The 27,021-nt window shown below is 35.6% G+C and overlaps 2 protein-coding genes across 2 annotated transcripts in view; both read left to right on the top strand.

The window, feature by feature from the left end:
* LOC107548264 (vinexin-like) overlaps positions 1-17,636 on the top strand; it is a 64,470-nt gene extending 46,834 nt beyond the window's left edge. Inside the window, exons 9-21 of the mRNA XM_016228897.1 lie at positions 143-236; positions 3,039-3,113; positions 3,563-3,673; positions 5,877-5,932; positions 8,165-8,229; positions 9,766-9,818; positions 9,916-9,962; positions 10,218-10,332; positions 10,409-10,534; positions 12,460-12,954; positions 15,699-15,793; positions 16,113-16,219; positions 16,827-17,636. Of these exons, the coding sequence (XP_016084383.1) occupies positions 143-236; positions 3,039-3,113; positions 3,563-3,673; positions 5,877-5,932; positions 8,165-8,229; positions 9,766-9,818; positions 9,916-9,962; positions 10,218-10,332; positions 10,409-10,534; positions 12,460-12,954; positions 15,699-15,793; positions 16,113-16,219; positions 16,827-16,888 (1,501 nt within the window). The 3' untranslated portion in view covers positions 16,889-17,636. The remainder of the gene's footprint in view (positions 1-142; positions 237-3,038; positions 3,114-3,562; positions 3,674-5,876; positions 5,933-8,164; positions 8,230-9,765; positions 9,819-9,915; positions 9,963-10,217; positions 10,333-10,408; positions 10,535-12,459; positions 12,955-15,698; positions 15,794-16,112; positions 16,220-16,826) is intronic.
* Positions 17,637-19,854: 2,218 nt separating this feature from the next.
* LOC107548241 (PDZ and LIM domain protein 2-like) overlaps positions 19,855-27,021 on the top strand; it is an 80,785-nt gene continuing 73,618 nt past the window's right edge. Inside the window, exon 1 of the mRNA XM_016228874.1 lies at positions 19,855-20,136. The gene's annotated coding sequence lies outside the window, so the exon portion shown is untranslated. The remainder of the gene's footprint in view (positions 20,137-27,021) is intronic.

Here is a 27,021-nt window from a genome sequence, read left to right as displayed (position 1 = left end):
AGAGAGAGAGAGAGAGAGAGAGAGAGAGAGAGAGAGAGAGAGAGAGAGAGTTACAGAGTTACACAGGCACTGGGCAGGTTAAGATCTGTTTCTGCAAGTGACAGAAAAAAAGAGGCTAAAGTGGCCTCTGTGTGTGTTACAGGGCTGATCTGGGCGACACAGGGAAGCACCCAGAACCCAAGAGTATTTTTGACTTTGAGCCTGGAAAGGGAGCAGCAGTAGAGGATCGTAGTCGGGTAAGAGACAGCTATCATTAGCCATCACTCGAGCTTCTGGCAACCTCTTCATGCAGTTTAACTAGAAATATTGTCAATTAAAAATGCAAAAAGACTAATGCAGTGTATTGTGTATTGTAATATAACGTTTTAGCCAAAAGGTATCCAGATGGCATGTTGTTACTGTTCTAAAAAACTTTTTTTTAGTTTGCCAGTTGTCTAAAGTATTATTGTGTCTGTTGAAAGCCTTTTTGTTACTGTCTATTGGCATTTTGTAATTGGGTTAGACTGAACACTAGAAGTGGTTTTAAATCAGTACAGTATCTTAATGATAGTTACCTCTTACGTAGGCCAGGGTTCATGCAAGGTGCTTAAATTTAGATTTTTCCCCCCAGAAATTCTAAGATTTCCTTTCATCCGTCTGTCTGTCCAAAAACCCTTTCAAAACAATTTCTACTTCAAATTCAGTTTACATTCAAATTGCAATTCTGCCTTCAATTTGCTATCTCAATTTAAATTCATTTAAAATATATATAAATATATCTATCTGTCTACGTGTGAGTGTATAATATCAAATTCATTTGAACATACCCTATTCAGATTGCACTGAATAACTGGCCATGAAAAGGTGTGGGAACGCAAGATTTTCAGTTTGTTCTTGTATAATGATGCTGTGTAGGTGGATAGGTGTGATCTACACCCGATTAAGATCAGATGTCCTTTGAAGAACGAGGTGTTTTAGTCTCAAAGCTTTAAAGGGAGAGTGGACTGGTGGAATGTCAACAGACAGTAACAAAAAGGCTTTCAACAGACACAATAATGCTTTGGACAACTGGCAAAATTTAAACAAATATGCCCTCTTTATGAGTTTCTGCAAGTTTTCCCCTACAAATCATATATTACACAGTCCACCAATGCCTTTAAAATTGTTCCATATGACTTGAGTCATAGCTTTGTGTGAGAAACAAACCGAAAAGCTATAACTTACTGAAAATCAGTGATCAGAAAATCAGACTTTGTTTTTTGGGCTTGTTTCTCTGAAAACTTTATTTCTACAATCCGCTTGTTGCAAGACCTCATAGTCATGTTTGAGATCTATTCTGAGATCTCACACCTCACTGCATTTGACTTATGAGGAGGAGGAGTGACCGCTTTGCCTGCTGGTTTCTACTTGTACATGTTAGTTTGGACATGAAATCATTTAATTGAGGCAAAACACATCAGGTTTATACTTACATTGGCTCCTAAGTTGGTTATGAAATGGTATTCAGTTCAAACCTGTATCTTGTACTTGTAGTTCTTAAAAATAAAGTGTTATTTTAATATCACTGAGTGCGTTTACATGCACATTCATAAACTGATTATATTAATAAGCCAACGAGTATGGACATGTAAACGTGTTAAACAGTTTTTCCTTTATTTGCATAAGGTCATGATCAGCTTATGCATAAACCGATCGACACAGCTTTCTGCCTATTACCCTGATTTTCGCCTGAAACACCTTAACCTGCGATGTGTTCGATTATTGAAGTGCACATGTGTAATATGTGACAGAGAAGCTTTAAGCGCATCCAGCCACAGTGGTAGGGGAGGAGGAAATATCGCAAACTCTGACTTTTTCTTGACCCAAGACCCAAAATGTGTTTTCATCTCATGCAGTTTAAGTGGTATAGTAGTAGAAACTTCAAACATGTACATTTACATGGACAACAATACTCCGATTTGAATACGATTGTGACAATATTCTGATTAAGAATCTACCATGTAAACAGAGATTTTTGATTACCTTAATCCGGCTAAAGTCATAATCGAATTAAACACTAATCGAATTAAGACATGTGGAGTATTCCTGTTTTAGTCGCATTATTGAAGTGCAGTATAGACATGTACACACCTTAATCACATTATTACCATCGTGTAGGACTTTTCGCAGCATTTTGCGACAGGATACACACACGGCATGTCAACCGTTTGATGGCAAATAAAAGAATGGCTTCAACACCTCCGTAGTCTGTATGCATGTATAGCATGACAAATAATTAACTGCACTTGAAGCTTTCAGTAAATTAAAAATGAAACACCCAAAACTGTACATGGCATCATAACGAAGACGAACTATGTGTTTATACGTGAAATTCTGGGGATGGCGTCACATGGGACATAATGACGCGTGCCATTAATCGATCTATGTACTATAACACATAAAACGGGAAAATTAAAGGAATATTCTAAAAGCAACTCATGTAAACACCTTAATCGTAATATTGTCTTATTCTGAATAAGGTACATAATTAGATTACTGATGTCCATGTGAACATAGTCTGTTGTGAGAGGAGAACGAGTCTGTGCAAGACGTTTTGAAATACTCTGGGCTTTTTAACGCTTTATTTAACATCACAACTCACATAACTGATATAATTCTTTATGGAGAATACATGGATGCTTATGTTTTCACATTGCCACCATTTACATGTAAACCAATAAATCGGGTTGTTTCAATAAAATAATTTTTGGTACTTATCAGTGTATTGGTGTGCATGTAAACATGCTCATTGAGATTACAGTTCGTATTCATATTTTGAATGAGTTTTTATTTTGTTATTTTCCATTTTAATTTTAGTTAATATTGTTGAGTTTTTGCCATTTTAATCGTTTTTTTAAATATGTTTGTATAGTTTTTGTCAATTTTTATTTTAGTTTTAGTTTATTTTACTTCATCAAGTTAAACTAAATGAAAACGAGAAATGTTACCTTGGCAACTAGCTGAAATACAGTATGGTTTTGAATGTGGCCAAATGATATTGTACTGTTGTTGTTCTTCAGCCTTTGAGGTCTGAGTCACAGCTGCCTTCATATCACAGCCCAGTGAAACCTCAATCCCAATCTCCATCCATAGAGGTGAGTGTCTGCCGAACTTCCACATCAGACATCCATCTGCACATGTCTCACTTTCTGACAGTCTGTATGTTTCTGGATTCTGGATTCTTTTATAAATAATTGCAATAGCCTATACATTTGTTACAGTGTACAATTACATCATTTTCTGATTAAAAGCCTATGGTCTGGTTAAGCCTTCAGCCTGAAGAAGATATTTTCATGCTGTTGTAGTATACATGTACAGTCAGCACAATCTGAATAAACGAAGGCAGATTCTTTTCTCGCTCTTCTCTTCTGCAAATACTGGACATGCTCTCTATCATCATTTATTATGCTGGGGAATTTCTAAATGTCTTGTCAAAGTTTCATAAACATGAAATCGCATGAAGTCCCAGATTGCATGTGGACATGTGAAACCACACCAACACATAATGTGCTATGTGTCACCTGGCTGTCATGCTGTTGTTCAGGCGACGCTGGTGTCAGAGCTGAACCGTTTTGAGGCGGAGCTGGACTCAGACATTCGTGGTCTGGAGAGGAAACTGTCACAGAAGCAGCAGCAGCGGCGAGGCAGGGGTGAGGTACTGACCCTCCCATCTACACATCACACTTCTCATCGATACTCATTAAATCATCAGTCACCTCCCTGAAACCAGACAATAATTACCTATGATCTGCTATTGCATGTCTCTATCTAGTTCAGTACATATAGTGATATACATACACTACCATTCAAAAGTTTGGGATTAGAGTTCACCAATGCTGCATTTATTTGATAAAAACACAGTTACAACAGTAATATTGTGAAATATTAATAACAATTTTAATATATTCAAATAAATGAAAATATAAGTTATATATTTTAAATTAACGATTTAAATAAGAATGGTATTGTATTTTGCAAAACTGTTTTGCAAGTCTTCCTGTTAACTTATTGTGATTTTTGGCCTGTTCATTTCAAACACACACTCATAATACTTCAATTCTGAGTTTTGCCCAACAAATATTAAACAAATATCTACTTCGGAGTTTTAGAGAGTGAGGGTAATAGAAAAACAGAGACACAGCATTTAGATAAGACAGGGAGATTATTTGTGAAGTTGAATTTGGCGTACTGTATCAATCGCTCTAAATGGCTTTTAAATCTTTTGGACTTCTAGCCAGACTTTAGTCATCCATTATGACCCTAACTGATTTCTTAAAAATTCCCACACCCTTCAGACAAGGTATTAGTCTTAAGCTCCCACTTGTTATGCCAAAAAAGTCAAAGAGTTTTTCTGCGTTTCTGGCCACTGCTGTTATCTCCCTGTCAGTGTGCTTCAGGTTGCTGGATGTTGGCTCTGATCTGACAGCTGTGCATGCTGATCCTCTCTGTCACTTCCTGTAATGCCGAACTGCCAAAGTCTGCTGCCGCCCACTGCTGAGCTTTCGTTTGAGTCACGCCAAATCTGCGCAGTGTCTGCTCTTTATATCCCGGCTCTGTTTATTTGATCCATTTCTTGCCATGTCTCTCTTGTTGTGATTCTTAAAGGGACAGTTCACCCAAAAATTATCAGTTGCCCTTCATTTCTTTCCAAATCCCAAGGCATTTATTTGATCAAAAATACTGTAAAAACAGCAATATTATGAAATATCATTACAATTTAAAATAACAGTTTTCTATTTTAATATATTTTAAAATGTAATTTATTCCTGTGATGCAAAGCTGAATTTTCAGCACCATTACTCCAGTTTTCAGTGTCAGAAATCATTCTAATATGCTGATTTGCTGCTTAAGAAACATTTCTTAATATAATTATCAATTTTCTTTAATCAATTTGAATAGAATTATGTATTGATTTATTTGTTTATTTATTTATTCTTTTATTAATTACAAGTTCAAATAACAGAATTTATTTGAAATAGAAATCGTTTGTAATATTATGTCTTTACTGTCACTTTTGACCGATTTAATGCATCCTTTCTGAATAAAAGTATTAATTTATTTCTTTCTCAGCTCAGTGTTAATTTCAAATCTCAGTTTTGCCATCACTGGAATAAATTACATTTTAAAATATGTTAAAATAGAAAACAGTTATTTAATAATTGTAATAATAATAATAATAATATATATATATATACATGCATATATATTCTATTTATTCTAATAATATATACTGTAAAAATATTACTGTTTTTACTTTACGTTTTACGTATTACAAATAAATGCAGCCATGGTGAGCATATGAGACTTCTTTAAAAAAAGAAAAAAACATAAAAAAAAAAATCTTATTTCAAACTTTCATTTAAATTTTTTTTATGACAAAAGGAGAAGTTTAGCAGAATGTTCTTGCTGCTCTATTCAATACAATAAAAATTAAAGTACCCTAAATCATTCTCAGCGCCAAAATTAGCCAAATAAATATCCACATATTGTATGTGAAAAACAGACTCATATTTAAATTGCTGTTCGCTTAAAATCAAACTATTAATTTAATCTAAAATTAGCATTCGGGTCAATGAATACTGCACCTCTAATTGTGTTTATGGCTCTCCCTGTGCTTGTGAAATAAACTGTGGAAATCTTAACTGATTACATCATCAGTTCCATCTCATTCACATTTACAGTGTGGCCAAAATAAAATAGAGTGTAGGACCCAGGGGAGCTGTGCAGCTTTCAGTGCAGGAATGGTCACCGCCTCTTGAGATTTCCTTCGAGCTGCTCCCAAATGCTCCTGTTTAACTGTGTCTTTGAGAGAGATCATGTGTGTTAGAGCTGAATGAAATTGTGATTTGTATTTACAGGGATCTAAAGCCAACACTGCAACCACAAGAACAGAAGAGAACAGACAAGAAAACAGGTAAGCTTCTGAGTTTACTTAATTATACTTCGGAAACAGATTTGTCCCTAAGTTAGCCAGATATGACAAATCTATTTTTTAAAATTTTTTAATAAAAATGCACTTTTAGGTTAGGGTCGGTCTTAGTTTAAAGCAATTGTAATTAACTTTATATATGTTATGTAGTTATAAATTACTTTTATATCATTTGGATAGAAGTTTGGATATATGAAACAGGTGGGGCCAAGTAATTTCTTTGGAGTGTTTTGCAGAAATGATATCTGATAATGAATCAGTAGACACATGCAGTAGATCAGGGGTGTCAAACTCAATTCCTGGAGGGCCGGAGCCATGCAGAGTTTAGATTCAACCCTAATTAAACACACCTGATCCAACTAATCAAGTCCTTCAGAATATGTGAAAACTACATGGTATGAGTGTTGAGTTTGACACCCCTGCAGTAGATTCTCTGTTGTTTTCACTGTCTTATTAAGGTCATATGACATGCCCGGCCTGTCTCCTCGTCTGATTGGTTAATTGTTGACTCTTTGGCCGGCGGCCCACATACCCGACCCCATGCTGAGCTCTTTGTGTGCCTGTACATGTGTTTGTGTATTTGTCAGAGTGTGTGTGTTTATGTCTAAGTGTGTGTGTGGTCAAATTGTAGATGTCTCGTTCTTTACTCACATGCTTGATCTTGTTCATCCTGTTAATAAAGAGTTACAGTATTGGTTCAGTTCTCAGACTGTATTCGACACAGTTTAGAAGTGTGTGTGTCCGCAGTTGTTCTGCCTGCATCACTGCTCCTCAAGCAGTTATCCCTCTCTTTATGTGTTTTTGACACGGCAGAGCTATAAAAGGCAAAGTTTGGTCCTTCCAGGCCTGTACTTCAGATGTTTATGCCCGTTCGGACACCTTTAGCTTCAGTATTTGCTCGCCAGGGGCCCGTATCTCACTGGATCTGACACATTCTTGTGTTCTCGCTCTGTTTTTCTGTGGCATGTTGATGGTTTCTGCCCCCTCCAGCCCCCCGCTGACTACCTCCCCACCCTCGAAATGCCATAAATGCTCCTGCTGCTACAAAAAGGATACAGAGTGAGGACAGTTTTATAGCTTCTTTCTTTCTGGAACGATTAATAACCCTGGGGCTGAAATCCTGTTAACATAGTAACTGTTTGTTGAGTTCAAGAATCGGTATGCTGCCATTTTATCAGCATAATATTTGATATAATACACTGCCATTTTCCCAATAATTTGTATAAATATTGTTAAAATGAGGCACTTTTTCATAAATATCCCCATTTCGATCCTCATGGCTGAGACAGACCATCTGTTGTGTTTCATGGAATTCTTCATGTCTCCCTTGAGTCTTGTAACATGTATATTATTTTTTCTGGGATCTCTGTTGTTCATGTGTGTATCAGCATGGTAATCATTTACAGTATTTATTAATTTGTGTATTAGTTGAATGTAGAGCTTTAAAATGAATGTGAATAGCTTTAAGCGTTTGGTCTTGGAAGATAATAGCAAACGTTTGAGCTCATGTTGATTTTAATTGCATATTTTGGTGTCTTAGTAAATTTGTACACAGACATAGTTGAGATGCCTCTGAAACTCTATAGGAGACACATGAGCTTATTGGAGTGTTATTTGGAAGAAAAACCTGAGAATTCATTAATGGATAAGATCTTGTTTGTTATTTTCTTCCTTATTGGAAACTAATAACGGTCATTTTGAGGAATCATGTTAATATATTAGGGGGCGCTTACACAACACTGCTTTCAACAAAACACATAAAACATTTGATGTGTTTTGGCTGTCCATTTACATGACAACGACATTTTGGGGGCCTGAAAATGCACTCTTTTGAAAACGATACCATTGTCGTATCCATGTAAACTGCAAAAGCGTGAATTTGTGAAAACGGTGACGTCATGTGCATGTGTATTATGTGTTCAGTCTATAGGTACAGTAAGTGTGCAGGTGCGTAGTGTTGCCTGCTGGCATGAATAATACAGTGTTTTTAGCCGTTTCAGTGAATCCGTGTGAACAGTGATTGCTTTGACAATGTTGTCATCTGTATCAAACTTTTCAAAAACGCAAAAGAAAAACTTTTCGTTTTTTTAGTACAATCATTGTTGTGTAAACATATCATAAGATTTGAGCTTTGCCGTTGCTGTTTTTTACAGTGTTTTGCTTCTGCAGTATTTGGGATAGATTTGTCACATTATTATTTTTGTTTTTCTTTTCCAGCTATCCCGTAATCCCCTGCTCTGCTGTAAAGCAGGGCACAACAGCGAGCTTCATGCATTCTGATGGTAAGATATAGTCACCTTCCTATTCCCTCCTCCTATTGCGTTTCCTATTTCCTTGTACTTTTTGCCACTCTTCTCCTCTCCTCTCATTCCCCAAGGCTGCTTCACATTTTGCACAGTTAATACAAAGTAAACACATTTCTGTGAAATGAGAAAAACAAATGAAGTCAGTCACTGTTCAGCAGGACAGGAAGTGTGTAACAAGCAGCAGGATGGAGGTCTTGATTGCAGATTAGATTGATCCAGTAGTTTTTCCTGGAGATTAATTGAGAAAGACTCTGCCACTGTAAACACAATAAGGTGTGCAGAGCTGGAGGTTCTGTTTGATTAGTTAAATTTGATTAAATCTCCAAATTCTCTCACTAATATACATTCAAAAGTTTGTGGTTTGTAAGATTTTATTTCAAAATTATTTTTGATTTTATTTCACACTTCACTAGTAAGTTTCATCTGTGTGTGAAGACGCTGCAGGCCGTGGCGTAGCGCAAATCCGTGAATGAATGTTCCAAAGTGAAGTAAACTTCAGGGAGTAGGGAGCAATGAACACTGTGTACACTGTAAAAAAAAATCCGTAAAATTTACAGTAAAAAACAGGCAGCTGTGGTTACCGGAATTTTACCATAAAAAATATGGTAGCAACGTTTTAGGTTTTACAGTTTTAACTTAAATTTACAGTTAAATAACGTAATTTCATTAACTGATATAATATACCAACCTATTGAAGCACTGAAATCTGTTTTGTAATACACTGATAACCAGCAAATGCAGGAGGTGATGAGAAAGTCACATGATGAACCAAAGCCCATCACAAGCAGCTTTAAGATAATAACATATATAGAAGGTGCACAGTGTCGTTCAAACGAACACTAAACACCATCATGGTGACACACATGAAACTGAAATAATGCAATAAACATTCATTTAACAACGTTAGGTGTAACACACAACCCTAATATACAAAACTGATAAGAAAAAACTAAGAAGAAACATAGTTATTTCAACAAAAAAACATCAAATTTGAATGTAACACAGGGAATTCTGGGAATGTCAATTTACGGTTATTCACTGTAAATTATACGTTTTTTTTCACTTCCAAAAACGGTATACTACCGTAAAATTTATGTCCAATACATGTAATGTCCAATACAGTTTTTCACCGTATATAGTAGGGGAATTTACCGTTAACCATTTAACAGGTTTTTACTGTAGCATTTTTACAGTCTTTTACCGTTAAATTCACGGTAATTTTTTACAGTGTAGGGACCATGTCAATTGGAACACAGTTGATGCATGGAGCTCTCTTCTAACGAGCTGGTTATCTGAATCAGGTGTGTTAAATAAGAGAGACATGCAAAATACGCAGAGCGGTGGTACGCGAGGACTGGAATTGAGAACCACTGCCCTAGGGCATAAAAGTGCTTGAAGTTGAAGAAACACCCAATAATTGCAAGCTAACATGGGCAATAGACACAATTCTGCTGTTGATTCTGGTATATTACGGGCCACTATCTCATATCTGGTCTTCTCTTTCCTCTACAGATCGCATAACATCACCAGACATGGATTTCCAACCTAAGAAAGAAGAGAGAAAGGTACAGTATATATTTGATCATTTTTCTCAGAGGTGTTTGAATGGAAAGTACGTATTTGACACAGACGTTGAGAAAGAACGCATGTTTGTCTACACAGATGAAAGCAGCGCGAGCGAAATTTAATTTCCAAGCACAGTCACCAAAGTAAGTAGAAACAAAAGACACAACACACATTTCATTATTCCTAATTATTTGCAGAATTGGCATCCATCTATAAAGGATATGGGAAAGTCTGATCCAAAATGAAAGCATTGCAAATGCCACTGTGATTAAAATAAATGAAAATCAAATAATAAATGGTTCCCTGATTTGTTATTTAGTATTATTCATTTAACAATGTTTTAACATATTTATAATCACACACATCCATTATTATTATTCTTGACCTCTCATCCATAGGGAGCTGACCTTACAAAAAGGGGATGTAGTGTACATACACCGGCAGGTGGACGCCAACTGGTATGAAGGAGAGCATCATGGGAGAGTGGGAATGTTTCCCACCAGCTATGTGGAGGTGTGTCCATATGTATGCTAATGAAACACTTCACATCATCTTTTCACTTACCCATATTCCTATGTTTTCTTTCCAGATTATTCCTCCAACGGAGAAGCCCACGCCAATAAAGTCTCCCACCATCCAGGTGCTGGAGTACGGAGAGGCTGTAGCCCTGTTCAACTTCAATGCCGACCTGCCTGTGGAGCTGTCCTTCAGAAAGGTGCCAGAAACACTGCACATCTGCACCACATACTACAACTAATCAGTTATGCACAGTTGATTTTCAGAAAATATTAGATTCCAAATAGGAGAGCGGCGTGCGCTGCACACTTCCCACTCAATAACAAAATAAAGCAGTGAGAAACCAGCAGTTAAGAAAGCATCTGATCATAGTGGATGTTTGCATGAGCAATGCTCTGCAATTCTGCTCTCCAGTCAAGTCACATCACATTTATTTATATAGCACTTCATTGAACAGGTTTATTTAAAGTAAGCTGACACTATTTTTTAATTTTCAGTTATGCACAGTTGATTTTCAGAAAATATTAGATTCCAAATAGGAGAGCGGCGTGCGCTGCACACTTCCCACTCAATAACAGAATAAAGCAGTGAGAAACCAGCAGTTAAGAAAGCATCTGATCATAGTGGATGTTTGCATGAGCAATGCTCTGCAATTCTGCTCTCCAGTCAAGTCACATCACATTTATTTATATAGCACTTCAATGAACAGGTTTATTTAAAGTAAGCTGACACTATTTTTTAATTTAAAAAAATAGTGTCAGGGTTGCTTTCAATTAGAAACTTCAGTTTCTACTATAAATAAGGTCTCTGTGTTTATATTTTCACCCTTGAATGTCTGACCTCAACAGACTGAACAGAAAAATGAGCTGGAGACGGTGGAGCCCCAGAGCCACATCTACCTGTTATGTAAACACCACTGACCAATGGTAGTTTGAAGGTGTTGGAGTGAACTTTTTTTAGGAAAGCTCACTTTGACAAGCTGTTTCGAACCCAAAACAAACCCCAATCAAGCTTTACTTTGGCCTGATTTTGTTCTAAATAACATCACACCAGTTCGTTCTTTGATTTCACTTTATTTTGTGGCTTTGATGATCGTAAACAAATCTGCATTTCAAATGATCTTTATTATTATTATTATTATTATTATTATCATCATCAGTCATAATACTTGAAAATACTCATTGGTCGCCACCTGCTGGTGTAATGATGTAACCTACCAAAAGATTCATGAAATTAAGCAGTGAATGAGTCTTTCAATCAAAATTATTCACCGGAATAAATCAAAACCCACATTGCTAGATGTTAAAGAGATAGTTTGCCCAAAATTACTATAGTCATAATTCATCATCATGTCATTCCAAACCTGTATGATTGTACTTTACTATTACACAAAAGAAGATATTTTGAAGAACACTTCAATTGTTGGGGAACTGTCCCTTTAAGGCAGTGGTTCTCAATCAGGAAGCCAACAGAAATAAATTAAAATAAGACAAAACAGCTAAAATCTAGATATTTCTGATTTTAATTCATCCCATAAACAACTGCTTTTTTTCCCCCTTTGAAAGGCAAGGATTCCCACAGTATTGAAAAACTTGCATATGAATTAGCCTTATTTTAAAACTGTGATATCTAGACGTAGAAAAGTCATGTAAATTAATAAAATCTTGATATATATAAATGTTAACATTTAAATGTTTTTTTAAATCCTTGCCCTGAAGTTCATTATTCAGTAAATCATGAACAACTGAAAAAGTCATGGAGCTTTCGAATATTTCATTAGATAATAGGGGGTCTTAGAGTCAAATTTTTTGGGGAAAACCACAGCTTTAAGGCTTGAGTTTGGTAATTAGGTAATGAGTCTTAATCATGTCATGCTCAGACATGTAAATCAACTCTTTTTGGGATTGACTCTCAGTCCTAACCAACACAGATATGTAGGATAATGGTTGCCTGGAACAATTATAGTCAATTACCATAAATGATACAGTTTAACATCATCATTATACACAAATATTCGACCACAGAATGCTGCGATTGACCAATCCGAATCAAGTATTTCAGAGAACCATGATATCTGACACCAAGCAGCTTCAGCAGCTTTCTTCTCTCTCGTCTCTGTCTCAGGACGAGGTGATCGCCATCACCAGACGCGTTGATGATCACTGGCTGGAGGGTCGTATCGCTGGCACCAACCGCAGTGGAATCTTCCCCATTAACTACGTCCAGGTCAACAAAATGCCCCGCACTAAAAGCAGTGATGACTTTCCATCTTCTCCCACTCTAACCCCAGAGCCCCTCAGCCCTGGTCGACCACAGCACTCCCCTCTGTCTCCCTTGTCACGCTCCCCTGAAACCCAGCTTTCACCTCACAAACACTCCAGCCAGTCACGCTCCCCTCTGACACACAAACAGCCCACCCCAAAACAGCCTTCAAACCGCTTCCAGTTCTCACCTGGCCCCACTTCATCCACGAGCAACCGGACCGGATCACTGCACCCTCACAGCCCACTGGAAAAGGACACCAGATCACCCATGTCTCCCTCCAATCATGTGCTGACATCTTCACAGGGTCCGGGACTGCCAGCTCACACCAGCTCACACCCTCCGTACATCACCCAGGTTTGTGTAGACAAACAACAAACAATTAATCTGATTAATAGGCTATGTATAGCCTATTAATCGGATGATGTTTTTAGTGAATATTTTGTGGCAAATAAGTGTTTTATTAAAGCTGCAGTCCGTAACTTTCTTTGGTTAAAAATGATCCGAAATCAATATTTGAGCAAGTACATAACCAGCCAGTGTTCAAAACTATCGCCTTACTTTAGCCCGATTCACAACGGTTAGCTTATAATAATATTTTCTAATTTTATTATTATTATTATTATTATTATTATTATTATTATCATCATCAGTCATAATACTTGAAAATACTCATTGGTCGCCACCTGCTGGTGTAATGATGTAACCTACCAAAAGATTCATGAAATTAAGCAGTGAATCAATCTTTCAATCAAAATTATTCACCGGTATAAATCAAAACCCACATTGCTAGATGTTAAAGAGATAGTTTGCCCAAAATTACTATAGTCATAATTCATCCTCATGTCATTCCAAACCTGTATGATTGTACTTTACTATTACACAAAAGAAGATATTTTGAAGAACACTTCAATTGTTGGGGAACTGTCCCTTTAAGGCAGTGGTTCTCAATCAGGAAGCCAACATAAATAAATTAAAATAAGACAAAACAGCTAAAAATTATTTTGTGGCAAATAAGTGTTTTATTAAAGCTGCAGTCCGTAACTTTCTTTGGTTAAAAATGATCCGAAATCAATATTTGAGCAAGTACATAACCAGCCAGTGTTCAAAACTATCGCCTTACTTTAGCCCGATTCACAACGGTTAGCTTATAATAATATTTTCTAATTTGAGTGGTACGGGTAGGTTTTTGCTGGAAATTCGAGCATGCTGCCGCATCATTACATCACTTCTGTAAACATAAAGAAGTTGTCCCAGCTACTAGGCTTTATCGCATGTGAGGATCCTGCAGGTGGCGGATCGTTCATAGCCTTTTCTCACAGCAGCTGGAATAATTCAATTTATCATTTTGATGGCGGATTGTAATCCAGAAAAGATTGTGTTTATGAAACACATGTGAATGAAATGAAATTATATTTCAGTTTTAAATGTGCTTCTGATTACAGATAGCCTGGGATTACACAAGATTTGTCTTTTAAAGTAAACCAGTTCGAAGGAAACATAATTTGTGTTTTGGGTTAAAAGAATTTCTTAATATTAAATTTGAGTGGTATGACAATTAGAGATTTGACTGTCCAAAAATTGAAATCTACTCTCTTATACACACTATACTCATAGTCACGCAATGCTGATGTTGTTAACATTAATAATCTGAGAATAAAGTATAACAATAATAATAATTTGCAGGGTTTGATGTGATATTAGCTCATTTAGATTAAATCATCATTGGTAGCAAGATTTACTGTAATGCTTTTTTCCTCAGTTGGTCAGAACAAACGTGGCAGACTTGTTACTTGTTCAGATGACAATATCCGGTGAAAATGCTTATTTGGGTCATATATTCCAAGACGTAGGCTAGAATCTGTGATTGCGAAGTACAATATCCACACCGGTGCGGTGACTGACTGCCACACATACTCTTCAGAACATTAGATTAATCCGCGCTGGAGCTGTGCCAGAGTACAACCCATGCAAGGAAGATAATTCCGCACACAGCTGCAATTGCAGGTTTTCAAACAGAGATGGTGACAAAGAAGCAAAACTTACGGACTGCAGCTTTAAATTTGAGTGTTTGTATTTGTACACTACAGTTCAAAATGTTGGGGTTAGTACATTTTTTATTTATTATTACTATTTATTTATCTTGAAAGACTTTAATATTTTTATTCAGCATGGATTCATTAAATTGATCAAAAAGTGATAGTAAGGCCTTTTACATTAACATTGTTGTCAACATTGATAATAAATGTTTCTTGAGCAGCAAATCAGCATTTGCTGATTACAGTTATTTTAAACTGTAATAATATATTATTACAAAATATTAATTTTACAGTTTTCTTACTGTATTTTTGAACAAATAAATGCAGGCTTGGAGAGCAGAAGAGACTTTCTTTCAAATATATAAAAAAACTTACAGACCCCGAACTTTTGAATGGTGGAATTTTTGCATTGTGGCACATATGTGGTTTTAATTTGAGTAATTTTATTGGAACACTACAGTTCAATGTTTTTTGGATCCGTAAGATTTTTTTTAATTTTTGAAAGAAATTGGTACTTTTATTCAATAAGCATGCCCACTGCTGCAGGTGTGTGTTCACGGTGTGTGTGTGCACTTTGGATGGGTTAAATGCAGAGCACTAATTCCGAGTATGGGTCACTATACTTGGCCACATGTCACATGTCACGTCACTTAAATTGATCAAAAGTGAAAATCCTGAAATCTTGAAAAAAAGGTTTCACAAAAATGTTAAGCAGCTTCTTTCAAATCTTTTAAAAACATAAAAAAAACCCAACAACAAATAAATAAACTTCTTACTGGCCCCAAACTTTTGAATGGTAGAATATTTTTGTATTTTGGGAAATAAATGTTTATTTACTTTAAGCTATTTTATTTTTAGATTTCATGCATTTTCATTAAATTATATTATGTACACAGCGAGGACCATAAATGAAAAATCAATATCAGTTGATCACAAGTAACAACATAGAAACATGTTCAAAGAATAGATGTGGCAATGAATGAGTGTGAATACTTATGACATATTGCATAATTTTTTTGGGGAAAAAATCTAATCAAATAAAACTTTAACAATCATGTTTAGGATGGGACCAGAACACTATCTCCGCAGCCCAATGCAGATATTAAGATTCCTTCCACATCACAGTCTCCTGTGAACATGGGTTATTCACGACAACCGTGAGTACTTCTACAGAACATCGTTCATTACTACTGACCTAATTGAAGCAGACAGAGAAAGATCATTTACATTTATTAATTTTATGATTGTTTAAAGGGATAGTTAAGTAAAAAAAAAAACATCTCTTTATTTACTGGCCATCTTGCTGTGAAAGAAAGTCATGAGGTTTAGAATGACATGAAGGAGAGTAAAATATGACAGTGTTTATTATTGTGTGAACTGTCCCTTTAAGAAACATATCCAGGGTTAATCCAGCTACTGATTTCACCCTTTACCATTTGTAATTCTTTTTCATTCACTTTTTCTCTTTGCATTCAGGTATAAAGCAGTTTACAACTATAAACCCCAGAACAGAGACGAGCTGGAATTGAGAGAGGGAGACATCGTTCAGGTCCTAGAGAAGTGTGATGACGGCTGGTTTGTAGGTAAATTTGTTTCACTTCACAGCTTATTCCAACCAACAACTGCCGACTTAAGATACTGTATGTGCTTTTTGACAGACAAGTAAAGAGATCAACCATGGGGATGTATGATATATTGGTACCTTATTGATAGTCATATCATAATTTAATATTTGATAATTATATTTTGATTATTGCAATGCCTAAATTGGCTTCAAGCATTTAAAACTATTGGTGTTATTTTTAGTGTACAGGATTGTAGGGGCAGGTTAATCTGAAATAGACAATAATAATATTATTATACAGTATTATGTAGAATATAATAATATTTGTTTTTTACAACTACAAAATCTTACTGAACCCACACTTTTAAAAAGTATTGAATATAGATTATTTCACAAGATAATCACTCAAAAATCAAAGTGGAATATACAGTTCTACTCATGGACATACAGTATAGTAGCAGAACTGAAAAATGTATCTTTAAGAGCAGTCTCGGTGCCAGACCTTCCCTGTGCCGATTCTCACATTACAACAATGTCATTTACCATAATATGCTAGCAAAGAGGTAGCTGTTTTGTGCCATAAATGTTCTTGCTTAAATGACATTGTTTTTTTCTTTTCCTGTCAGGTACGTCTGAAAGGACCCATGCTTATGGAACATTCCCTGGCAACTATGTGGCACCAGTTTAGGAGCTTCCACCAATTCTCACTAACACTACAAGCTCAACCACTAATCAATGCACAATACCACTGTACACTATATACAAAACCACTGCCCTCTTCACACACACACACACACACACATATCAAAACGTCACATCCTCCACTAAGCATGTGCACTCTTCTGCTTACAGTATCTCTCACAGATGTTGGACACAGCTGGGTTTGACCACTTACGTGTAATGAAGCCACACTGCATTATGCTTTGAAGATCCTTACATTTATTTATAGTTTTCCACAATGCTATTGACATTATCTAAGATGACTTACTCAATTTTAACATCTTTGTAAAGTTTACCTCCATTTTGGTTTCAGATTTGTAGCAACATTGCCCTTGAACACTACATGTCCTGAGGATCTGGATGTGAGACATGGTTAAAACCGTCCGTTTTTTTTTGAACGCTCATCACAGTTGTCATTGATCGCCACATCATTTTAGAAACACAACCGCAGTTTTAGCAGTCATTATCAAGTGTCTGTAAGCGCTTAGTGCAGTTGTCTCCAAGTGTTTAATCTGACGTTAATTGTGTAACAAACCCAGCATGCCATTCTCTTAAGCTTTAGGACAGGGAAAGTGTTGCCACTTTCAAACTCTTTTGTATTGTATTTTTTTTAATGGTGGGTTCCAGCCAGACTAGATTAAGCATGGTTTTTGACTCCATATGTGACCCTGGAGCACAAAACCAGTCTTAAGTCGCTTGGGTATATTTGTAGCGATAGCCAAAAATACATTGTATGGGTCAAAATGATCGATTTTTCTTTTATGCCAAAAATCATTAGGATATTAGGTAAAGATCATGTTCCATGAAGATATTTTGTAAATTTCCTACCGTAAATATATCAAAACTTAATTTTTGGTTGCATTGATATGCATTACTAAGAACTTCATATGGACAAATTTAAAGGCGATTTTCTCAGTATTTCGATTTTTTTGCACCCTCAGATTCCAGATTTTCAAATAGTTGTATCTCAGCCTATCCTAACAAACCATACATCAATGCAAAGCTCATTTATTCAGCTTTCAGGTGATGTATACATCTCAATTTCAAACAATTGACCCTTATGACTGGTTTTGTGGTCCAGGGTCACATATTAGAATGATTTAAAACCATATTCAACTGAAAATGGTAATTAATGCAGGATCAGTCTTCAGGATCAGGATCAGTAGAACATCATGATTTGCATGTATATTCATTCACAAGAAAAAAAAAAAAAACTTAAGCAGTATTTTGTCTTGTTTTCCAGTAAAAATGACTAAACAAGAGTAATTTACTTAAAATTGTATAATGTTAAATTTCAGAGAATATATCTTAATCTAAGTTTTTATATGTTTTACATATGTGATGTTTTTCTTGTTTTATAAGCATTAATATTGTTTTTTTTATGCTTGCAACAAGAACTAAAACTACACTAAAAATGTTACTAAAAATATAACATAAATCATGAGCTCTTGTGATTTTAGAGGTTGAAAATGACACTTTAAAATGAAGTCAGCGTGTGTTTCTTATGTCGAAGAACATGTGCACAGGTTTTAAGACAGGAGCCGGAGGACTTTTTACTGGTGGTTTATGTTGGGTATTAAAATGGTTGTGGAAGATGCCGGTATTCATTGAAGTCCATCATTAACTCACTTTGTCTTCTGTTTTTAATTTTCTGGGAACTCAAGTAGCTGACTACATTTTTGTTGTACATATTGTTGAATCGTTATCAAACAGTTACCAAATAATGGAAAAAAGATAATATATTTTTATTGCCACACAATGTATTGCAGTATCTAAGGTACTCACAGATTTTGATATTGATCAAATAAATAATGAAAAACATTGGTTTGCTTGCTGCTGAATCTTTATGATTTTCTTCATAGTCCAGTCTGAAGACTAAATGCCTTGCAGCACCTGCTACAGTAAATGCTTCTGTTGTTATTCACACGCTGTCTTTCATTAGTCAACACACCTGCTTGTATGCAACAAATGAAATAATTAGTCTTGAGAACATGATGACAGATATATTTGAGTGAAAATGCTAATGTCATATAGCTCATAATGCCTTAATTTTCCAAAACACTGATGCAGAACAACTCACTGCTAAACCACGGTAATCTGATTATGAGTTTTGAGATTGTACTGTTTGACAACACCAAATGAAAAATAAAGCATGTTACAAAAACAGCCAAAAGGAAAATACAATAAAAACCGCATTTTATATATATATATATATATGCAGTTTTTATTTTATTTTTTATTATTTTATTTATTTTTCATTTATATATATATATATATTATATATTATTTTAAAATATATTAAATTAGGGTGAACTGCATGGACAGTTTTTGCTAGATTTGTAATATATTATTTTTCCTAGTGTTTTTATAGATTAAACAATATTTTAATCTATATGAATTTTTGTATAATTATTTGCTGCATTTATTTGATCAAAATACAATGAAACGGTCATTTTTACGAAATGTTCTTACAGTTTTCAGCAGCCCTTACTCCAGTCACGTGATGCTCCAGAAATCATTCTAATATGCTGATCTGGTGCTCAAGAAATCAATCAATGTTGAAAACAGTTGTGCTGCTATTTTTTTTTTTAGAAATTGATAGATTTTTTCTTTTCAATTCTTTAATGAATAGAAAGTTCAAAAGAGCAACATTTATTTGAACTATAGCTATAAATGTCTTTACAGTCACTTTCGATCAATTCCACGTGTCCTTGCTGAATACAAGTATTGATTTCTTTTATTTGAAGGCGATTTTAGAATCTTAACTTTAAACTTGAATAAATAAGATGTTCTCATTATTGACCACCACCAGCAGGTGGCGCACTGGCACAGAGTGTTATAGATATTTGCTTTTAAAATCATATTTCTATTTCTCCGCACCCCCTCGACACGCCCCGCGGTCCACCCTCGCGTGCGCAGCCCCCCAGCAGTTATTTTGACAGCGACACGTGGCGTGTGAGTGGAGAGCATCATCTCCACAGTGGAAACATTCTCGGGAAAAGTCCGAAAAAAACTGGGCGGTGTGGGAATTTGGTCACATGGAGCGCGCAGCCTAAAAACGGAGGCGCTGAGAGTGTCTGAATCAGGTGTGCGTTAGGAAGCGGACAGAGTTTGTGACAGAAGAGCAGGACGCGTGCGTGCTTTTGACGTCGCCCGCATAGGTGCCTCACGCAGAGTTGTGATTACTCCTAACAGCGCGCGCCAACGCTTTACCAGGTAAGTGCTTATTTTCCTTAATATTCGAACTAAATATGTAGCGTTACTGGGCTGTATTTGTTCCGAAGTGATGTCTATACTCCTCATCAGGTGAGGCGTGAGAAACATGGCATCAGTTCAGCATCCTTTAGTCTTTCACTGTTACTTTTGCTGGAAAGCCTGACTGTCCCACGCAGGAATGAGCGAGAAACTGAATGTTTCGGCTTGTTTAAGTGATGAAAAGGATCTAATGTGTCATTAGGATCGACACAACAGCTGTAACACTGCAGCTCGATTCAGAGGAGCCTCTAGTCCTCCATCACTCATTTCAGTGTGATACTTTATTTATTGTTTTCAAAGCACTTTTTTTTAGCAAAACATAGTGAACCAACCCACTGTACATTAGGGAAATTAAACTAGACTTTTAAAATGAAAGGAGGTTCAGACAGTGTATTTGTCTTGCACATTATATGGTCACAAAGGCCAAAGAGAACAAATGAGACTAGGTGGGTTTTGAACTCTCTGGTGCTCTTCACATGACTGATTAAAAAAAAAAATATATATTTAAATGAAATTGATGTACTATATTTTAGTTTGATATTTTATTATTTAATATTTTAGTGTTTTTAGGGGGTTTTGTGGTACTAAATTGTTTATGCAGTCCATGTATTGCCTGTTAACCACTTTTTGAGCATACCTGAAAATGACATTTCCAGCTTGAACTGTCATCAATTCTGAATGCTTTGGAGCACAGACTTGAGTTTGGTCTCATCTTAAAGAAGACACTTGGCTGATTATTATAAGTTAAAATAAAATAAAATAAAAAAAAGTCATTAGTTAAATTATGAAAAATTCACAAAAATACTATTTTCATATTTTATATGAAATATATATTTTCCAAAACATGTTTTACTTTAAAACTGCGAGAAACTCAAAGCCATAAATCTAAACAAGTTGTGTTCCACGTTTGAGGTTGATATTTCTGAAGATGAGTAAGAGCTTGTTATGGTGCAGTACCAAATGTTTTCCAGTGGCGTCATTTTTGACTCTTAGGAGTATGGCTGTGTTTGTTTGTTTTTTCAGGACCATTTAACCTTTTTGAACCAAGCTTTTTTTTTTTTTTTTACATGGCAAGTGGCAAAACATTTACCAAGTTTCGTACCATTCCACTTAAGTAAAAAAAAAAAATGCATATGTAAAGTTTTTGACCAAAGAGCACCAGAGGGTTACATATGTTGATGGAGGTCCTAATGGAGAGGGGGACACTTTGGGACACCCTTACACTTCAAACATGAGTTCAGAAAATAGACAGATGCTGTTCCATGTAAAGCTTTAAAACATGTTACATTAGAATGAAATCAGAATTGAGACCAGATGATGAGAGACCAGAATACAGTAGTTAGTGTAATATACATTAAGAGATTCAGTAACCGGAAACACTTGATTTTGTGTGCTTATGATGCTCAAAAATGTTGTCCAGGTAGGGCAGCTCATTTGGTTTTAAGATGCATACTTCTGCTTGATAGTAGCCTTTAAATAGACTGTGATTCATAAGTGCATGTACAGTAAACAGTTGTTTTTGATATTTTGAGGGTATGCAATGGATTTTCTTGCATGCTGGTTGTTGTTTTTTTTTGCCCCGGTACAGACTGGAATGTTTTGGATTCAGTTATGCAGAATAATGTGAAAAGTTACAGATTAAGGCGTCAACACTGTCCAAACCCACATGGCCAGCCTCAGAAATGAATAAATGTCTGACTCATCAGAAGTTACTTTAAAAATCACCAGTTTCTACCAGTTGCTCCTTTATTGTTGCTGTAGCACAGCTCTCTGTAGGTTTGAAGTGAGCAGAATGCAGTTTCGAGGCTGGGCACTGAATGTGAATGATGACTGAGCAGTACTTTTGAATTGATGGGGAAAAAGCCAGACGTCTGTGTCTATGCATTGACCAAACCCATTGAGAGAGCTTTTGTACCTCTCTATTGTCTCCACCTGTGCAATTCTTCTCATCCCTCAATTTTAGCTTCTCCCTCACTAGTATTTTTTTTTAACTTCCGTCACTCCAAAACACCCATTCTTCTCATTCATGTTTTAATTTTCATGCTTTTTTGTTATAACATTTACTGGCACTGTGAACAATAGTGTGAATAAGCAAGTATTAACACATTCATGTCAGTAGCAGGGTTATTAGATAGAACAAAAGTATTAGATAACAAAGATTTTTTGTTAATTGTAATGAAGCTGAAATAATTAAATGGAAAAAAAATAAATGATAATAACAATAATTAGAACAAATTAAATGATCATTAGAAATGTTGCCTTGGCGACTAAATGAAATAGGTTTGTTAAAGCACTGAATTTACTAACTGGAAATAAATAAAAACTAAACCTTAATAGTAATATTTAAAAAAAATGTAACTAATAAAAATGACAAAAGCACATAACAAAAATGAAAACTGAAAATATAAAAACAAGCTAATTCAGAATATCAATAAAAATATAAGAGTATATAAATAATACTAAATTAACACTGGTCAGTTGTGCAAAATAACAATACAGAGTAAACTTTAAATACAATGAAATTTTGAAAATCTGAAACTAAAATAGTACTTTCTTGTAAAAAGTACTTTAATAATCTTTGCTTTATTCACGGTGTAGACTTTTTAAACCAACAGGACTTAATTAGAAATAATATTATGTGCATTTAATTTGTTTTTACAGATGACAACTTTGACAAAATAACCCCTGTTGACATGGATCCGTGAAAACGGCCTAAGATGCTGCAATATGCATGCCAGGCCAGTAGTTGGCGATGTCACTTTGTACGAACGCATAATACGCATCCGCACAATGTCTCTGTTTATGCAAATTCGCGTTTTTGTGTTTTACACTGAAACAATAACGGTGTTGTTTTCAAAAACTTGCGCTTTAAAACCCATTTTCAAAAGTTTGTGTTTTTAGGGCCCCAAAACGCCGTTGTCGTGTAAATGAACGGTCAAAACGCATTCGAAGTTTTCCATTTTTAGTTGAAAACTGTGTCGTGTAAACATCTCCCGAGACCCCTCCTCTGAGAATGAAGCATTCTTGCTCTCTCTATTCAGATATACCCAGAGTGCTAATATGCTGTGGAAGACATAACATCCACAAACATGTCTTATAATTGCACACGTCTCTGCACTAAAACTCTGTCAGCTGTACAATAAATCAGCTGCATACAGAGACCAACAAGGCAAGTAGTGAGTACCATTTATGGTTTTGATCATAAATGGTCATCTGGACCACAAAATAGCATCCCATACAAAGCAACAATTCCATACCGTTCTATATTCTGATGGTTATTTCATAGTGGGCACCAAGCTGAACTTTTTTTCTTCAAAAACCACAGTTTTTGGATGCTTTCAGCATATGCAAAGTTTCTAGTCTTTCTTTGGTTTAGCAAGAATTTGCACCACATGCTCAAATACACAGGAAATTGCGTGCTCTGATATGATCTGTTGTCACCTGTTGATGACGAAAGAGATTGAGTGTCTCTTTCAATTCATAATTGTGTACACATCTTTTCTTTTATCTGCAGAAAAGGTTCTCAGGCAAAAGAATCCCCAGACGGTGCACAGACATGCATTTGTTTTGGTGCTTATGGTGAATAATCCATTTTATACAAAAGTGTGTTCACAATACGCATGAAGCTTGCAAAGAATTTGGCAACAGGATATGATGTCATGCTGTAGGACTTATATTTTTAATAAATCACATTCATTATTCTGAATGTGAAAATATGCTCCATCTACTTTCTCTTTAAACAAACCGGTTTAACAAGTAAATATTTGACGTTTAGGTTCTCACTAAATATCATCTTTCTGTATGAATTCGCAAGTTGCAAGTGCATTAAACTTGAACTTCGGAAAGCGAGACACTTCTTTGCACAAGCTTGCATTTTTTACGTAACTGTGAAGTTAAGTGTGACTGCATCTTTAATGTAGGTTATTAGCATAATACACACCCAAACCATCTCCGTATGAGGGCAACATATAGTGGCTGTACGGCTGTGTGCCACTCTCTCATTGAGGTGGTTGTGTTTCTCATTTCTAGTACTTTCATTTGTTTGTGCGCACAATGTGGTATCTTGTTGTTGGATTTCTGTGTCTCTTACCACATTTCCTGTGTGCCGTCTCTCGGTTTTGTAGCAGTTAAAGGCTGTTCTTATTTAAAGTCAGTGAACAGGATAATATGGTAGTCGTAATGATGGCGTATGTCTGTCTGCACCACAGTTTCTCTGTTCAGGGCAAAATCTACCCGTTGTTTTCTGCGCTGTAATTGAGGCCTAAAACTTATGCTCAATTGCAGCCATACTTTTGACCAAAAACTGGGTCTTCTCTAACCACTTCCTTTGCAAAAAGTCACGACAGAGTTTAACCACTGCTTATCGTTGCTGTTGAGTCAGTTCAGATGAGTCAGTTCTGAATTCATGGCTGTGCCTGCAAATACAGATAAGTGCAATCCTGTGTCTGGAAAGCTCAAAGAAGAAGCCTGCACACTGGGTCTGGATTGAGACTTCATCTGTATTGTGGTGAGCTCATGTCGCTATGACTTTTTAAGAGGTTTTGATTCATAATCCTACGTATTAAACTTTAAATTAAAAATTTAATTTGTTTTAAATAACTTTTAATGCAATTTATTTTAATTTAATTTGACTTGAATTAGTGATTTAAATGTAATTTTGAATATAACTTTCAATGTAATTGAATACATTTTTTATTTGATTTTAAATGTAACATTTAATTTAACTTAATTTAATATTTTAATTTGATTTAAATGTAATCTTTAATTGTAATTAATCTTTATTTGGATTTAGCATTAAATCAAACTTTTAATGTAATTTAATATCAATTAATTTGATTTTAGATTTTAACTGAACTTTAATTTGATTTAAGTTTGTTTAATTTAATTTTTTTAAACTTTGTGTAATTTAATCTTTAATTTGATTTAAATTTAACATTCAGTTTAACTTAAGACAAATTACCTATATATAAATCAAATAAAATTGATTTTAAACTTAATCTTAACTACTCACATTTTTGACTAGTTTTGGTTTGAACTACTGAAATGTTGCTATCGTGACAGTCCTGCATTATTCTATGACTTGTAAACCAGAGGACCACCATATGAGCCTATTAACTAATAATTTTCCTTTTCATTTTTTCCAAGCTTTTTGTGGCCCGTGGCTAAGAACGTATCATACTTGTCAGAACGCAGTGCTTGTGAATACCTCCTGCTCTTGAGTCATGGTTGTAATATCTTGTTCTGTTTCTATGACAGCCAAACATATCAATCATAACAGTTGAGGAGTGAGTTGCTTTACGTGACTCCCGTCATAAAGATATAAATACCAAATATCGAAGACTCACGGTAATTAGCCACCACTGGAATGCAGAATTGTAATGATTCATTCAGTGAAATTTTCAAATAATACACTGTCCATTATTCAGACTGAGCTCATGTCTTTTTCTATTCTATTGTTCGTCTCCACCCAGCGCCTTTTGCATACTTTTCTTCTCGTTGTACAGTGTTGTTTGATGTTTCTTCATCAGTGATGGGATGGAAGGTATCAGTGTTGACTCACTGTCATTGAATGTGATAAGAATGTGGGGAATGTTTTATTCTGGCGTGTTTTAACCAGAACAGGGAGGTGTTGTGTTGCTGTGGCATGAGTGTGGTGCTGTGCTGACTGGGTGTGTGTTGGGCAGGTGTGACACTGTTAAGCTCACTCATGGGAGTGGATCATGGGAGAAAAAGTATAGTTTGTTTCGGTAGGTTTGGTGTGTGCAGCAACACTGTAGGCTCAGTGTATTGATTTATTACTGTACGGCTCATACTTTGAATCCTTTTGATTGTAATACTTGATAGTATATCAAGTCTGTAGCGTGATTTTAAACTCGGAACACACCCTGGTCACATTATTTGTGGCAAAGACACTAGCAGTGCCAAGGTCATGAACTGAAATGCGGTGCCCCTTAAGTTGGATAGATTTAGATTAAAAGCATCTGATACTCTTTTTGAGTGTGGCTTTGAAAATACTCACATATGAATCTGTGGTGATGGGAGGGGAATGTGTAATTTCAGTTGACAAAACCATTTCTCAGTTTTTTTATACCAATTTCACTTCCATAGCAAGAGTTAATGTTACTGATCACTCCTTTGTTAAATACTAATAAATAATGGCTTGTAGTCATCTAATAATTCTCAAGTAAACCTTGCTTCATGTTTTTCCAGTAATTAAAAGAACAGAGAAAGAAATTACAATGGAACAATTAATGCAATATGAGCAAAAACATGAATTGAAAACATTTATCTGTGAAATAAAACTCTTTATTGACAGTCTTCATTTCCCATTGCATGATTGTCAAATGAAATAAATTACTGAATTCATGTTGGTGATTTTGGACTGAGAAACAGGTCTGTAATAGAGCCTGACCGATATATTGTTTAGCTGATATTATCGGCCGATATGAGCCTGTCACCGATATAACGGTAACGGCGAATATACCGCCGATATGATCACCTATATTTGATCATCACATTACAATGATTCTAATTCTTAGTATTGCATGATGATTTGATGAATGGATGGATCATTTTTAACAGCAGATTCAGTGACGTTAGAGACTAGAGTTGATCTGCGCATCACGGCACACGTCTGCGGCACATTAAAGCCTGTGTTACTGCCACCGGAGCTGATCGTGGCCATTCAGTCAATGCTGGTGTTTGTACTGGCTGCATTGCAGCCCAGAACTCATGTTTATCACATCGGTCACATCACATCGCGCGGCATGACAAAATAGAAGTCTATTGTATTTTGTCGCACCGCTCGTAGAATAGAACCCATTGTAATCAGTGATGTTGTCACTG

The sequence above is a fragment of the Sinocyclocheilus grahami genome, unplaced genomic scaffold (genome assembly GCF_001515645.1).
Source record: "Sinocyclocheilus grahami isolate Dianchi unplaced genomic scaffold, SAMN03320097.WGS_v1.1 scaffold345.1, whole genome shotgun sequence".
Lineage (NCBI taxonomy): Eukaryota > Metazoa > Chordata > Actinopteri > Cypriniformes > Cyprinidae > Sinocyclocheilus > Sinocyclocheilus grahami.
This window is presented reverse-complemented; position numbering and strand designations above follow the sequence as displayed.